The sequence below is a fragment of the Nothoprocta perdicaria genome, unplaced genomic scaffold, assembly GCF_003342845.1.
Source record: "Nothoprocta perdicaria isolate Ctin4 unplaced genomic scaffold, notPer1 scaffold_98, whole genome shotgun sequence".
NCBI lineage: Eukaryota > Metazoa > Chordata > Aves > Tinamiformes > Tinamidae > Nothoprocta > Nothoprocta perdicaria.
The window spans coordinates 202,439-218,802 of NW_020456287.1; the positions used below are offsets into that span (position 1 = coordinate 202,439).

Consider the following 16,364-nt stretch of genomic DNA (forward strand, 5'->3'; position numbering starts at 1 on the left):
GAGCCGCCTCAGGTCGCTCCCCTCCAGGGCTCAGATTAAAATACCCAGCTTGTCATAACGGAGCCTTTCCCTAAGGAATGACTGGCATAGTCTGCGCGGGTGGAATCTTCCAAGTTCCTGCAGAAAGGAAATATTTGCCCTGGCTTTCCTCATGGCAAAGAAAAGCTTCATAATTTAATGCTTTGCAGTCCTTTCTGTTGTGTTTTATGGTCATTTTTTTTTAAAGAAAACAAACTAAAAAGAATAGTTGTTTTATCAGCTTCTTCCAAATACGTCATTTGGACTGAAAAGACAGTTGTGTTTTGTAATGGAAATTTCAAACTGATTATTGACAATAGAAAGTATAGTGATCTTTGGCCATAGAGACTAAATTTGTTTTTATAGTAACCACTTTTTAAAATACATTTTTGGAAAGCAAACACTACCTTCTTAAGTGTCACTATTAAGAATGACCCTATAAGGATCCTTCCAAAACCCCCTAAAACTGCACTGGGAATATACTGCGCCTGGGACATCTCAGCAAGAATGTTGTTATAGAATGGGCTTCTGCAACTCGTATTTGGGAAACGTTCCCATTGAGGTCTGTTGGATTATTGCCAACTAAGCRAAGATTTTGCATGAGAACTGCAGGATTTGATCCACGATAATCTGTTTTCCTGGAAGAAAACATCTCTCTGTGCTAAAGGCCAATGTTACTGCAAGAGCAGCTTGGTTAGATGCACAAATCAGTTCTATGACCTTTTTTTTCTTAATGTACTCATATATTTCTGTAATGCAGTACAGTCATGTTTGCAATAAAACCCTGTAGGTAAAGTGTATTTTGAAAGAACTGAAAGAAAATGTTTGCTGTTGAGCAGAGCCAAGTCGAATGGAGATGCAAAGTGTTCTTTGTGTACCTACGATGGGAACTGGTGGCTTTTGATGAACTTGTTGCATTTTGTTCTGCAGGCTGGAACATATTTGCCTCAGTCCTACCTGATTCATGAACAGATGGTTGTTACTGACCGCATTGAAAACGTGGATCAGCTGGGATTCTTTATTTACCGCCTCTGCCGCGGCAAGGAGACCTATAAATTACAGCGCAAAGAAGCCATGAAAGGTAAACGTGCCGCAGTGCCAAGTCCTGTGGTGGTGGAGAGTTCAGTGCTGCTTGAATCCAATAAATAGCCTTGATTGTATTGAAAGGAATGTCTTTTAATAAAGCAGGGGTTGCCTACTGCAGGAACTGGTGCTGTGGGCTGAAGTATTAAGTATTTTCCACATAGGTATGGCAAATCCATGGAAATCAGGTCATTTTGACTGTGCTAGGGTGCTCAAAGCCCCACTGAGCTAGGAGCTGCTAATAAAGTTAATGCGTACACAGGGATAGGGATTCCATGGTTCAAGTTTTCGGTGATGCTTTTCTTCCATTTTGTTTCCTGGCATTCTCCCCCACACCAAAAAAATAAAAAACACTTAAGTAGATGAGAAGCTGTTTTTCTACGAGGGGGGGAAAAAAGAAAACAAAGAAAAAAGGCCATCTTGGAAGAATAACCTGATAGTATAAATGCAGAATAATGCAGAATTGCAGGTTTTTCTTGCCACCAGCGTTATTTACAATGAACCTAGGCCTTCAGATTGCATATAGTATAGATATATATATAAAATACTGTATTATTGTATAGTAATATAAAACATTTTTAATATAGTAATATATAGGTATATTACTACAGATATAGTAATGAACATTACTTTGACTAAAATATGGTTAAATTTAGTCTTTCTTCAATTCCTTGTTGCTGCTATTGAAATAGCTACCACTGTTAGAAAGAGGCTTTTCCGCTCTGCTTTCAGCTGCTTATTTTTTGCTCTTGTGCCCTCCCACAAGCACTTCTACAGCCACACGGTGAGGGAGATGGGGATCTGGGATAAAAATAACATCCAGGGAGGTGTTGGTAGGTCAGTGTTAGCAAAATCAGGCCTGCAGATGGGTTCCCCACAGCTCTTCTGGACCAGGACCATTGCTTGTGTGTTTCCCCCCTCCCCTTTCCAGTATGAGGGTGCTTGTGTGTGTGTATTAGGGAGGGAATTGAGGAGAGGTAACTCTGATTTCTTGTGATACAGTAAATAGGACATTATTATGTCTCTAATGTACCTCACTTTATCTTCTCTTTGCTCTCCTTCATTCTGCTCGGCTGCAAACAGGAATCCACAAGCGTGAAGCCGTCAACTGCCGAAAGATTCGACACTTTGAGAACAGGTTTGCTATGGAAACTCTCATCTGTGAACAGTAATGAGGAATATTACTGCTACAGGAGGCGAAAACCCTACAGTATGAGACCCAACCCTTTGTATTGTGTGCAGTGATTATTTTTTTAAATCTTCTTTTATGTAAGTAGTGGACAGGGCTTTATTGCTGAACACCTTTCATACTTTTCATCTCATGATACATGTAAAATCAGTACGTTTTAGTTTTTCCTTATTTTCAGGTGTGGTGTTCTTATATTTGAATAGCAGTTGTATAAAGACTTAGTTGCTAGTGCATTTCATGTGATGACTCTTAAGTATTAGGAAGAAGATAAAGTCTTTGAAACATCCACCAGTTTTTAATTAAGTAAAATTGAAAAGAATTATTAATGTACAAATGGACTGCAAGAGCTACTTCTAACTGTATAATTACCTGCTATATAGTTTGTTACAGCATATAGGCAAACCTGCATTTGACTCTCCCTAACCAAGTGCAATTTGTTTCATTTTTAAAACATTGTCATATTTACCTTTCTAGATTGATTTCTGACTCGATGTTTTAAAATGGCAAGTGGTTGCTGTAACAATCTTTTAGAAAATTAAGAAGTAACTTATGTTACTAACTTGTATATAATCCATGTATGTGCAATGGAAAATAAATCTTATAAACCCGTTTGTCTAAAAGTCTTGTATTTACTCGCACCATTATTATTCTTTTTAAGAGGAGGAGAAGGAACTGTAAAGCTGAATTTATGCGAAGATTTATGCTTTTTTCCCCCCATTTTAATTTTGAAAAGGAGATGATACAATGAATGATAGTTGAGGAATTAAATATAAACGGAAGCTGCACTGCATGTTTATTTTAGTTATTTATTTTTAAATTTAAAAGCAGCATTGTGCTGCTTGTTTGAATTCTGGGTTGATATTTTTACATTACATACACGCACTGTGAAGATCCAAAGCCGATTTCCATGGCAGGGAAGCTGATCTTCCCTTATTTTATTAAGAAGTTATTAATGCCTGACATACCTGTCAAGAGCATTTATAAAATGACATATATCATCGAAGACTACGTAGCCTAGACTGTACGAGCTATCTAGGGTGACCCAGTTGAGAGCCAGGAGTGTTGTCTGATTGTTGAAACAAGTATGTTAAGCTCTAGATGTGTGTTTCTAAGCTAAAGAGCAGACTCCTGRCTAAAGCAGACAGTTTGTAACTACTCCATCCTATACAAATGTCTTGGGAAGGGAGAGCTTTACTCCTTAAATTATAGAGTTTGTACATATTTTTACAGAAATTGCTGAAGGTTGGATGGGGTCTCTATAGAGATTGTCTCGTCCAGCACCCTGCTCAAAGCAGGATTGGATGGGGGCCGTGATCCCCAAGGATGGAGTATCCACAACCTCTGCCTGTGCTCAACCAACCTCACAGTAAAAAGGTCCATTGACTGAATTCCAGGCTGAATACTCCCKGCTTTTGCAGGCCTTCCTCCGATGGCAGAGGCTGCAGCCCCTTCACTGGACTTCTTCCAGTATGTCCTTGTCCACCACAMGGACAGGATGTTGGCCCATGTTCAGTTTGTTGTTCACCAAAGTCCTCGGGTCCTTCTCCGTGTTGCAGCTTTCCAGGTGCTTGGCACAGAGCACGTGCTGGGGTTGCTCCTCCTCGCGTGTCGCGCTTCTGTGTTGACCTTCATGAGGTTCCTGTTTATCCATTTCCTCAGCGTGTCAAGGTCCTGCTGAAGAGCAGAGCAAACATCTGGTGCAGTAGTCACCCCTTACAGATTTGTTCAGCTGAAAGGTGCACGCTGCCCTATCACCCTCACCTTTAATGATGATGTTAAACAGTATTGGCCCCAATGCCACAGAGCCTGGGGACACTAGTGTCTGTTCTGTAGCTGGATTTTGTGCTTCTGCTCACCACATTTTGAGCCAGGAAGTTCAGGCAATTTTCAGTGTATCTCCCTGTCCGCTTGTATAGCTTCTACTTCCATCGATTTTGTTCCTAGTCTTCTAACTCTTGCTGAAAGTCTACTGCCCTTACCCACCAATCATTTTGTTGTAGAAAGCTACCAGATGGGCCAGGCATAATTTCTCTTTCATAGATTCATGCTGACTACTCCCAATCACTTTTTTGGCCTTCATGTGTTTGGAAGGTACATCCAGARGATTTGTTCCATCACCTTCCTAGGGATTGAGGCAAGGCCTCTAGCTTCCCAGATCTTCCTTCTTGCCCTTTTGAAGATAACARTGAGATTTGCTCCCTTCCAGTCCTCAAGGACATTTTTTGGTCACCAGTGACCTTCCAAAGTTAATTAAAAGTGGCTTCACAGTGACATTGGCCAGCTCCCTCAGCACCTTGTGGGTCCATCCCATGGGATCCCCGGTCTCGTGGATGCCTGGCTTAAGGGCACCCTGACCTGATGCACCTCCACTGAGGTTAAGTCTTGCTCCAGACTTTCCCACTGATCTCAGTGTTCTGGGATTCCTGAAGCATGTACTACCAACACAGACAAGGAAAAGAAGGTATCAACTGCCTCAGCCTTTTCTATGTCCCCTGTCACTAGTGCCRTGTCCCCGTGCCATTCAGCCGAGGCCCCATATTTTCCATAGTTGCCCACTGGTTGCTGATACTGCTGTAGAAGTCCTTCTTGTTCCCCTTTGCATTCTTCAATAGATTCAGCTCTGGATGGGCCTTGGCTTTCCGAAATCCATCCCTGAACACTTGGACAGTGTCTCTGTATTCCTCCTGACAAACCTGTCCCTGCTTCCGCCTCTTACACGCTTCCCTTTTGTGTGTGAGCTTTGCCAAGAGCCCCTTGTTCATCCATGTACATCCACTGCCACCTCTGCTTGCCTTCCTGCGCAGCGGCATGGACAAATACTGAGCCTGGAGGATGTGAGCCTTGAAAACCAACTGGCTTTTGTGGGAACTCTTCTCTCCAGGACTCTCCCCTATGGGATTCTTCCAAGCAGATCCTTGAAGAGGCCAAACTCTGCTCTCCTGATGTCTAGGGAAGTAATCCTGCTATGTGCCTTGTTTCCTTCTCCCAGGATCCTGAACCCTTCATCCCCATTGCTGCCACCCGCACTCTCAGCACCTGCAGCCAATCCTTATTTGTAAGTATGAGGTCCAGCAAATCCATGACCACCTCTGTCAGGAAGTTATYATCAGGATATTCTAGAAATGCCCTGGATTCTGCCCTGCTTTGTTGCCCCTCTTCAGCTGGRGTGCTTAAAAGGGCCCCGTAAGGACTGGGACCTGTGAACACATGAGGCTCCGTCACGTTCTTCTAGCTGTTTCATGTGCATCTTCCCAGTCAGGTGGTGCCACCACAACGCGCTCATGCTGCTCTGCCCTCCTGTCCTAACTCACAGCCTCTTTGCTGCCTCATCGTCCGTCCTACAGCAAAGCCCTACGTATTCCAGCTGCTCTCTCACCTAAAGGGCAATTCTGCATCTGTCGCTTATAAACAGAATTATAACCCAACTGAGTCCAGAAATTAACCCTTGCTTTCAGATTTGTAAGTCCAAATGTAGCCATATACTCACATTGGGATATAGACTGGCGCTGGCCTCCTTGGGATACAGCAATTCCCTTCGGTCGAGCAATGGGACCATAAACTCGTAATGAGGCTTCTACATTAAATGCCTGGTGTTTCCCACCAGTCACATGAGTTATAGTTACAGCTCCCAGYGAGGTCAAGGAGGAAACAGATTGAAGGGATCCTGCTGGCACTGGACTGCAGCCCTGTCTGGAAATAGCCAAGCCAACCTTGTATCCAGTGCCAGTGTAAGTCATGGATATCCATGGATATCCAGTGTGGGGATCGGAATTATTACTGCACAGTATGGGGCTGTGCCACTGACCTTGCTGCTCTGTTTGGAGCAAGCTCTCATCTCCCTAAGACCACTCTGTATCTGTCCAGGTAGACTTAACATTTCTGTTCTGAATGCAAGTTTGAAATGTTGATGTGATTGGGATCTTTGCATGGAAAAATCCTTTTGATAAGATGTACCTGCTGGGTACCTGCTCTTCTGAAGCGAGCTGCAGGAGAAATCAAGGGATGGGGGSAAAAAAGTGTGTAAAACTCAAAGGCTGGAAGATCTCTCCAGAATCCACTTCTAAGTTTCCATGGTATTGGAAGTAACCTACATTTCCTACTGAATTTGAACATTGCTATACCAGGAAAAGTAGGGCTGTTTAACAGAACGCTTGCATACATGTTTGCAAAAAGATAATCCCATYTCAACCTATTCTTATGTGCTATACATAATGTGCTCCATAGAATCCAGATCTTTTGTCTTACTGTGAATTCAATYTTGGTACTAATTTGAGCTTCACACTAATCTTATTCCTCATATTTTAAAGGATTTTTTTTTATTATTATTAATATAGTGGGAGGATCCTTTTCTGGGTTTAGAACCTTTTTACAATTGTAAACATGCTGTCATCCAACTTCCTGCTATTGTGAGTGTCTGGATCAGGATAAAGCGTTTTGTTTTAAAGGATGTTTCCTAAGTACACAATGTTTTTTTTTTTCTTCTGCATTTGGTTTCATTTATAGTTTACTCTTAGTGTGAGTGTGGTGTATATATATACCTTGAAAACTGTAGTTGTTGCTTTCAGAAAGCTGTGCTTGTTTGCCTTGTTCTTGATGCCAAATGGCAGTTACAAACAACAACTAAAACCACATGTAGGTATCAGCTAGGTACTTAGGTGGAAAATACATTTATGTAGCTACTTTGGTATAGCAAATTGAAAAAAAATCCACTGGGAAAACTTTAGCTGCAGACATTCAGGATGTTGATATTGTGTGTTTGCAATAAAGGTCAAATACATGCCAGGAAACCGTTACTAGTTCATTCTTGGGAACTCTCTCTGTCCCAGGGCTTATGATGAACTATTTTAAAAGCAGGTTTCCTACCTGTTCACACGCATACTGTTCCTATTTTTCCATGACCTAACATTAATCTTGTTATTTATCTATAAGCCTGGCGCCGTCTTTAAATTGTTTTCAAAATGAAACTTCGCTGTGGTGTGTCCTTAAACAAACACTGGCAAACCAGGCTGCTGATGGGAGGGAAAAAACAAGACTGGTCTTATGAAAGAAGGTTTATGTGATCGTGCTGAATGCCTGTGTCCCCTGTAACTTTTGAACTTGTTGGCTGAAGGAGGGAAATTTATACCTTTCAGACATAAATTTCTAGATTTATTTCTAGTGTGACAGTAAGTGTTGGGGAGGAAGAAGCACTGTGGCACCAAGGCAGATGCCACTGCGTGTGCTCACATCTTCCCAAGTGCCCCGCAGACACCCAGGGCATCCCAAGCGAGGGATTGATGCAAAATGATGAACCACAGGGCACAAATCCAAAACAAAATCTACCTCTAGAAGCTGTTTTGTTTTGTTTTTTAATAATGAAAAGCATAGCAAGCAACCATAGCTCTGCTATACTTCAGAAACACACAACCTAACATCTCAGAAAAGGGACAGTGTAAAGATGACCTTTTTTTGACAATTATCTGTACAAATATTTTGAAAGCTCCTTTTAACAAAGGAAATGAGTCCTCATGCTTGGACACACCTCATCATCACCACAGCAAAAGCAAACGTCACTCTCACACAGCATTTCGTGCAGCTGRTGGAGAGGGGCTCTCTAACGCGTGCCAAATCCCCTGACCCTCAATGGGTCTTTGCCCRGGGAAGGTCCTTGTCACCATTCCGTGGATATGATCTGGGCTTGCGAAATGTGCCAAGAGTTCCAGGTCTCCCCTCCTTCCACAGCTGAAGTTTGTGCAGCCAAGGAGCAAGTTCCAACACGAAGGAAAAAATAATAGAGGCCCCATTGAGAGAAAGCGCCCGAGTCTGGTGACGTGGTGCAGTGAGAAGCGACGGGGTTACCTGAAGCAGCGAGCACTGACGTCTGGTACTTGCAGAGGCAAAAAGCAGGGGCTGATTCACTTGTTTGCGGATTATTTCCAGATAAATCAGTGCTGTGGAAGCCCACGGTGGTTGGTAGGTGCATGACTGATGGCGGTGCTGTCTTCTGGTAGGGTGGATGGATAGAGAGGGTTGGGTGGAAGGAAGCAAGTCTGACCTGTGTTAGCAGAAGCCYGTGGTGGAGCATTATTATCAGAGCTGAACTTTTATCAGGGTAGTTTGTTCTAATGGGACGATATTTTACTATTCTGAGTAAAAACAATAGCAACAACAACACAGAAGAGCCCCCGGAGCTGCCTTCATGCTAAGACTTCTGCTGAAATGCTACACCCAGATGAAACGCTTTCACCTTATTAAGACACTTAACTGCAATGCCTTAGTAAAGAACTTAATTACCTCAGGGCCATGTTGAACAAGGAGAAAAAAAGGACAACATCAGATTGAATTCAGAGAAATGCCTCTGTGTGTTGACTGTGGTCTAAGGCTGACAACTACTTGGAGCTTGTCAGCTGCAATTAGCTTGATTCCAGGGTGCCAGCTTCAGCAGAGCRTATTCTGTTTCTTGTGGGTTTAGGAAACCTCAGAAGAGGCCGCACGAGAAACATCCTTGTTGAGGAGACCGCACAGGATGGGGTGTTACCCCCAAAGAAGCCACGTTCTCATGGCAGAGAGGAAGCCAAAGCGGGGACGGACGGGATGGGACAGGATGGGAAGGGACAGGACAGGACAGGTTGGGAGTTCTTGGCACGAGTTCATTAATGCTGCTTTGTAGCTGCAGACAACAATAGTATTGGGGCTAGTTTGTTTGATACCAAACTCCTATCTAATTAATTTCTACTTAGTTATCAATGGAGAGGAATGATGGAAGTGAACCAGGTGCTGGGGCCCCTCATGCACCTCTTGTGCAGCAGTTGCTTGGGGCTAGAAGTGCTTAACCTGCCAGGAGCAACTCGCTTTTCTGATGTGCTGACCCTTGTGCTAGGCCTTCTTCTGACAAATCCCATCAGTCAGAGACGTTACTGTTTAGTACCCTGGTCCTCAGTGCTAGCACAGATCTGTGAAATAGGCTGACTCAAATACCTGCTTTTAGTTACGGAGACTGTGCAACGCAGGCATAAGGTTCTTCCAGAGTTATAAATAGCTATATGTTTTTAAAAATAGATGCATACAATTATCCGGGTAAAAAGAGAAGCCACACTCGAGTCAAAATCCTTTGATTGGTTCAAAACCTCTGCAGACTCATCTGAAATGGAGAGAGCCAGAAGTATCTATGCAATAGCCTGGCTTGTGAGTTTGTATCAGCATTTAATACATATTTTTTATTTTGATTTAATAAAAAATATATTTTAAAAACAATATACAATTTAATAAATATGTATACATTTATACATACAAGCAGGAGCAACAGTCCTTTGAGATCACTGAATCACGGAATCATTTTGCTTGGACCAGACCGTCACAGTCTCTGTGGTTAATGCAGACGAGCACGGAAGCACGTCGGCTTACGCGGAGCACCCACGGACAACTTGATTAGACACGTAAACGGCGCAGATTCCCGTCTCCGACTAAGCCACGGATTAATGTATACACGGGGAGGGAAAATGTTTGTATTCATGGTGTATTTACACATAGGGGCTTTGAACTGCACTGAAGGCAGCGCCTAACAAATGCCTTTCCACTTAGACACACATGGGCTGAGGTTGGTCACGGTCCCTATGGGTTTTACGTAAGTGTAGAAATACTCGTTTAAGACATGGTTTCTGTTTCTCATGCTTTAAGCTGGGTCTTTATGCAAGATATTAGGGGCTGCTGCCTCCCAAGAGAGCAGCTGAGCCTACGCAGCACCACAGGGATCCCAGGAGAGCCCCTGCTCCCCCAAAAGGGGCTGGTTGCTGAGCCCCTTGCGCACCTGCAACCTCAGCCTTGCAAGGCAGGATTCTCATAGTTCCACAACCTAAATGTACTGGCATTATTCAAGCAAAAGTTCTGTCGCTAACTGATACCAGCACCAACATCCAGAAGATCACAGTCTAGCCCAGAAATACGTTTCTTTCACATAGCTTCAGGGGAAATGGCTTTAGCTGAACTAAAGCCATTGGGTTTAGTTTGAACTGGAGACTGAACTCCAGGTCTGTCTGTACTAATGCAGAAACTAGCAGCGGGTCCTGGTAAACCATGAAATAGAGTAAAATTAAAGTGAAATATTTCTGGTAGGGGGAAACATGATTTGTAAAAACTGAAGTTGCAAGTTGCCAACATGTATGAGCACCACGGGTCATAATATAAAGAGGTGGTTTCGCTTGTAAGGAACACATGATTTCCATTCCCACTGGCAATTATTGTGACTATAGCAACATGAAAACTCTGTTTTTAAGTGAAAAACAAACAAAATCAAAAACAAATTAAGATGATAGAATTATTTAGGATTGATCAGCAGCTGGAAACAGTGTTTCAGGACTGCCTGACTGGGTTATGTTGCAGACTTCCACCTGTCTACGACCTCCTCTTTAAAARCTGTTGTAGCAAGATGTTCAGAACAAAGATACTGTGAAAAATTATATTAAAGCAGTGTTTGACCTTGCAGAATTTTAACTTTTTTTTTTTTCTTTTCTTCCAAGAAGAACTGCTTTTATATCTCTTCCTTTGTCATTTTATTCAAAAACCCAAGGGCACCATTTAAAAGAAAATGTTTTAAAATGCAAGGTTAAATCTAACAAACCGATATATCTAACATGAGGGAAAAAAAGGAAGCAATGTACATGTTATTTTACGTATGCGCGTGCCTTTCTTTGGAAGTATGTACATGTATGTATTAGACCTTCTTATTGCAGTTTTGATATAAARCTAGTTCAGCTCTGGGATGGGTAAAGGGTAATGCAGCTTGATTCATCTGCTGCCTCCCTCCCCTTCCTCCTCCACTGCTTCTCATAAGCTGCGATCTGAAGGATTTACAGGACATTTTTTGGTTGCTCCTGCTCATGGCGAGTCCCATCCTCTGCGCTTGAGGAAAAGAGACACAAAACCAGATTCACAAAACTTGTTTGACAAGCCAACAATTCTGGAAAATTAGTGTTTATGCTGCCATTGGTTGTCAACCCCACGTGCACGATGTGGTTGCCCATGCAGTAACACAGCAGTGGGTGACGCTGGCAGTCCCGGAGTCTGAACCTGTTACAGCATCTGATCCCATCTGCTTGAAAGAAGGGAATCTCTTAAATGTGATTACAGGGGCAGCGTTAAGGTTTTACTGGCATCATAGTAATGAATATCCTGCAGTCTATAAACTGAATGCTTCGTTTGATGTTTATGTGCTTTGATTAGCCTCAGAAATCCCACTTGTTCAGTATTCACTTCCTTAATTATGCTYTGGACCAGAAGAATTGCCCATTTTGCTATTTTGAAATGAAAAGTTAATACAGAAACTGCCCAAAGAAGTCCATAAAACCCATGAACTTCAAAATTCCGGTGGKTTTCTATCATTTTGTTAGCAGGATTGCTGCTCAAGAACTCCTTGGATCCCAAGCTCCTTGTTTTACGGGCGAGCACAGACACACGGGATGCCTCCCACATCCCTGGAAGGCGATGTCCTAGGGGCACAAGGGTGGGTGCAGACACCAGGGTGTCCATGCCGGGACACCCACCCGTGAGGGAGCTTTTTGTTTTTTTACATGAAACGTAACTGCTCTGTACTTTATATACACACTTACAAGTAGGAATCAAATCCTACAGCAAGAAACGTCTCAAAAAAAAAAAAAAAAAAAAAGGAAAATAAAGAGAGATTTAAACTACAAGTGTGGGGAAACGAAGCCAAACTTTCGGACGGGATTTGTACGGGGGGGACGAGGCGGGGCGGTCTCCGGTACCGGGCGGGGTGACCGGCGACCCCGCCCGGCGGTTCCGGCCGGTCCGAACCGGTTGGGGCCGGCGCGGCCGCGCCCGCCCCGCCTTCGCGGCCCCGCCCCGCCCCGCCGCGGGAGCCCCCGCTCCGGTTGCCGGGACGCGCGGCGCGGGGGCGGCTCCCATTGGCCGGCGCGGGCGAGGGAGCGCGCTCATTGGCTGCGCCGCCCGCGCGGGCGGCTTCTCTTTCCGGGTTCCGCGGAGCCGGTGCCCGTTCCCGAGGCGCAACCGGCGCCGCCCGCGGGCGCGGGGGGAGGGGAAGAGCAGCAGCGCTGTCGCCGCCGGCCCGGAAGTGACGCCAGAGCGCGGGCGGCGACGCGGTGTGCGCGGCGGGGGGACCGGAGCCGCGGCCGTTACCGCTGCCCTCGGCGCGCGTTTGAACGGCGGCGCCCAACGGCCGCGCCCAACGGCCGCTCGCGCCGCCATGCCGCCCAAGCCCCCCCGCCGGGGCGGCGCTGCCGCCGCCCGGAGCCAGCGCGACAGCCCGGAGAGCGGCGCCCCGCCGCAGCCCGCCGCCCGGTGAGCGCCGCCGGGCACCTGCCGCGGGAGGGCCGGGCCCCGCGCCCCGGCCATAACGGCGATTCCCGTTTTCCCGTTTCTCCCTAGGCTGGAAGTTGGCGACGCTGACTTCGCTGCGCTCTGCGGCGCCCTGAAGGTCTCCGGCAATGTGAAAGAGAAAGCTTGGCAGCTCTACGAGAGCTTGGCGGCTGCGGACGGAGCCCTCGTGAGTACCGGTGCCTGTCGCTCGCAGTTGGGTTGTAGTAGCTGTCCCCTCTCAGAGCTCAAGCACTCAGYCCTGGCTTTGCTTGCCTGGCTGCTSCGATGGCCTTTTTCTTCCMAGTGCAGCTATGCCRACGTCGGATACTGCTGTCTGCGTGTCCGTGTAAAATAGTTTTTGTGTTAGCAATAAATGACAGTAGGACACAATGCTGCGTGATCAGTTATTTCTTCAGATCCCAAGTTATGTCAGTTATGTCCGYGTTGGGTTTATACAAGGCAGCTGTGTGTTTGTCTCCACCTGTTTCCCTTAATGAACTTGCAGAAAAGGTCTGAACAAATACACTGTGGATCAAGGGATGTTGATATGCTGCATTATGTTTTTTTCCGCTGCAAGTTGATGTTAATCTCTGTGTAGTTGTGACTGAGGCATTTTCATTCCAAGYTAGTCATTGACCATTTATAATTGTGATGCCCCTTCTTCATTTTGTTCGGAATACCTGGACTGGATATTAGCCCCAGTCTGGTGTTGGGTAACATCTGTGCATTTGTTGAGACTTTGTGTTATTCTTTGCAGCTTGAATGGACCTGTCAGAGTTGCCCTGTCACTGGCTGTATCTCATTACCTGTGGTTTTAAACCACCGGATGTTTTTGCCAGCTCGTCCTGTGTTTGTGCACTTGACAGCACAGTGCAGTATCGGTGCTGGAAAAAGACTAAGTAAAGGTTTTGCAGTAAAAAAAGAAGCAGATTTCTGGCCCTGGGTGCCCGCAGAGCACGCGTGCTCCCAAACATAGACGAGCTTCTCTGTGTAAAGTCAAGACAGGCTTTTTGGCTTTGCTTAAGACTCTTTTAGAAGTGTTCAGGGAAAAAATCTGTATTATTCTGGACACAGGCCTCAGAAAGGCCCTCAGGCACTGTTACTGTTGGCAGTGTTTGCCCTGCAAGCACCAGCTGTTAGATGCTAACCTCTTTAAGCCTGAAATGGAGTAAGAGAACTTATTTACCTATCGTTTTTCTGTCCTAAAGTGGAAAGGGAAATGGCAGACATTTAATTTTGTATGCTAGAACATTTCTGTTCCATCTTGTAGCTCATTTGAGTTTAGGAAAGTTAAAGCATCAGACATTTGATGGAAGAGGATGATCTTTGCTGTGAGGGTGCCAGAGCCCTGGCACAGGCTGCCCAGGGAGGCTGTGGAGTCTCCTTCTCTGGAGATCTCCCAAACCYGCCTGGCTGCCGCCCTGTGCCCCGTGCTCTGGGTGTCCCTGCTGGAGCAGGGGGTTGGACTGGATGATCTCTAGAGGTTCCTTTCAACCTTAACCAATCTGTGATTCGGTAATGCTCAGCCTGTTTACGGATCATGAAGACCTGAGCATCTTTCTTTCCCTGGTTCTCGATTTCACCTGCTTCGTTTCTGGGTGCTCCGGTGTTCGTACAGAGGGGACTTAATGTGGTGTCCCAGGTACTGTGTAAACTGGCAGAGATTCAGCATGCAAACGTGGCCTTGGACCTAGCCTGAACACCTAGTATATCCTAGCTGAGAAATTAGTTGGTCTCTTTAAGTAGTTCCAGAGTCTTCTCTGGTCAAGCAGGCATCGTTTGGGGGGAGAAGAGTCGGTAGCTCCTGCTCCATGAAATAAATACTCAATACTGTCATCCACTGGCACTACAAAAACTGTCAGAGTCCTTGTTGTTTTTAAGATGTTAGATCATAGAATCATTATGGTTGGRAAAACCTTTTTGATGTTCCATTTTTCCACAGAGATGACTTTTCTTCTGAGTGTTTGAGCTGCTACTAATCCTACTTCTCTAATTTTACCATTCTTACCTTTCATGGCTCCATGCCCTAGACTTTCTTGCAGCTCTATCCCAGCTTATCAGTTTCCTCAGCAAACGGAGCCAAGGTTATGCAGCAGGGCTGTGCCAGAGCTGGCCCTTGAGTCATTAAAACAGGCTGCTGAAGCCCTAAGAGAGGTGTGTAGGAGGAGAGAGATTTCAGAGCTTGTTGTAGTGCAACTACCTCTCTCTCTTGATCTGGTACATAAGGTAGATTTAGTTTGGAAAGTAAAATTTCAGAGAGAAATTGTTCATAAAGATTACAGCTGTTCAAGCATGATTTTTTCCTTCTTAATTGGAGAAAATTAGATCTTTCTTCTATGCCAAATAAGCTTTAATTGCTCTTTCTACCAAAGAAAAATAATAAAAATCTGAGGGACAAAATTCAAAACACTGGCTCCAGAAATGCAGTATTACATCAACTGTATGTGATATGAAAGAAGGCAACTGATGTGTGAGCAAGTAGATGTTTTATTTAAATTATAATATTTATGGTGAGCATCAGCACAACTTTATTGTGAGCATGAAAATATGTGTATAAACTACAACTTTGGCATTAGTGCTATTTAGAAATCTTGGTTCTTCTGCCATTTCACTTGCTTAGTAAGCAAACTAYAGTAAACAGAATGCTTGTTTTAGAGTTTTTTGTTTTGTTTATAGTTTCAGAACTCTATACACTGACAGTTGTTGAGAATTGGACACCTGACTCTGATGCCTGCTTATGTGACCATGCACAGGCAGTTGTAGTCTTTTTTTATTGTTTTTTTTTTTTGTAATTGTCCTGAAATATACGTTATGAATCAATAGTGCCTATAACTCTAGATGGAGTAAACAGTAAAATTCTTAATGTACCTTGGGCACTTTGTTGTTGCTGGTGTGAGGAAAGCTGGGAAGAGGCACTGGAAACTTACCTGTGCTACTGACCAGAGATTCAGGATATCTGTTATGTTCTGGTGTTTGTTGGGCAAAGAACAACAAAAGGACAATCAAAATATAACCTGATGTGAATTACTATTTAATGGAATGAACCTATGTAAGGAACAGACTGCATACTGACAAAATTGAATCCAAACTTCTGCAAAGAAAATGGAAACTGATAAAAATTAGAATGTGGAAGAGCCCTGGATGTGTAAGGTCTGTGTGTTTCGGCCTCAGCAGCTCATGTTGCCTCTGTGTGTGTGTGTGTGTGTGTGTGTGCGGTACCTAGGCATGGGCTTCATTTTTATCATCACACCGCTTGAGAAACGTGGTATTCTCTGTTTCCTTGTTACTGCTCAGCTTAATTACTGCTCAATTTAGATTCATAAATTCCCAAGCTATTTTTGGTAGGTATTTTTCTAACCCACTGTTTAAAAAACAGTGAGTAAAAATCTGATGTATCTTTTGGTTAGTTTTTTTAATTTATATTTCTATCATCATGATTTTTTCCTAAGCAACTAGTTGATTTCTGTGTTAAAATTCAAGGTTGTCCCAGGCCCTGTGAACATAAGGATGTATTACTGCCTGTTTTTCAGAAAGTTGCCAGCATCTGAGCATGCTTGTTATCTCACCTTGTTTCTAATGGTTCATGTTACTCGATTTTTAAAATTTTCCCCAGATAATGACTTATACAGGCATGTGGATGGTGTAGAATACTTGAATCTTACAAGAATTATGCTATATTCTTAGTGACAGAACCTTAAAAAGACAAACTGCAGCTTAGAGCAAAAACAATAAGCTCTGAAGTATAATGGTTGCTTTAGACACA

The 16,364-nt window shown here is 44.2% G+C and overlaps 2 protein-coding genes across 2 annotated transcripts in view; both read left to right on the forward strand.

The window, feature by feature from the left end:
- Nucleotides 1-2,776, forward strand: part of ITM2B (integral membrane protein 2B) — a 27,206-nt gene extending 24,430 nt beyond the window's left edge. Inside the window, exons 5-6 of the mRNA XM_026053275.1 lie at nucleotides 949-1,099; nucleotides 2,185-2,776. Of these exons, the coding sequence (XP_025909060.1) occupies nucleotides 949-1,099; nucleotides 2,185-2,273 (240 nt within the window). The 3' untranslated portion in view covers nucleotides 2,274-2,776. The remainder of the gene's footprint in view (nucleotides 1-948; nucleotides 1,100-2,184) is intronic.
- Nucleotides 2,777-12,671: 9,895 nt separating this feature from the next.
- Nucleotides 12,672-16,364, forward strand: part of RB1 (RB transcriptional corepressor 1) — a 69,616-nt gene continuing 65,923 nt past the window's right edge. Inside the window, exon 1 of the mRNA XM_026053295.1 lies at nucleotides 12,672-12,788. The gene's annotated coding sequence lies outside the window, so the exon portion shown is untranslated. The remainder of the gene's footprint in view (nucleotides 12,789-16,364) is intronic.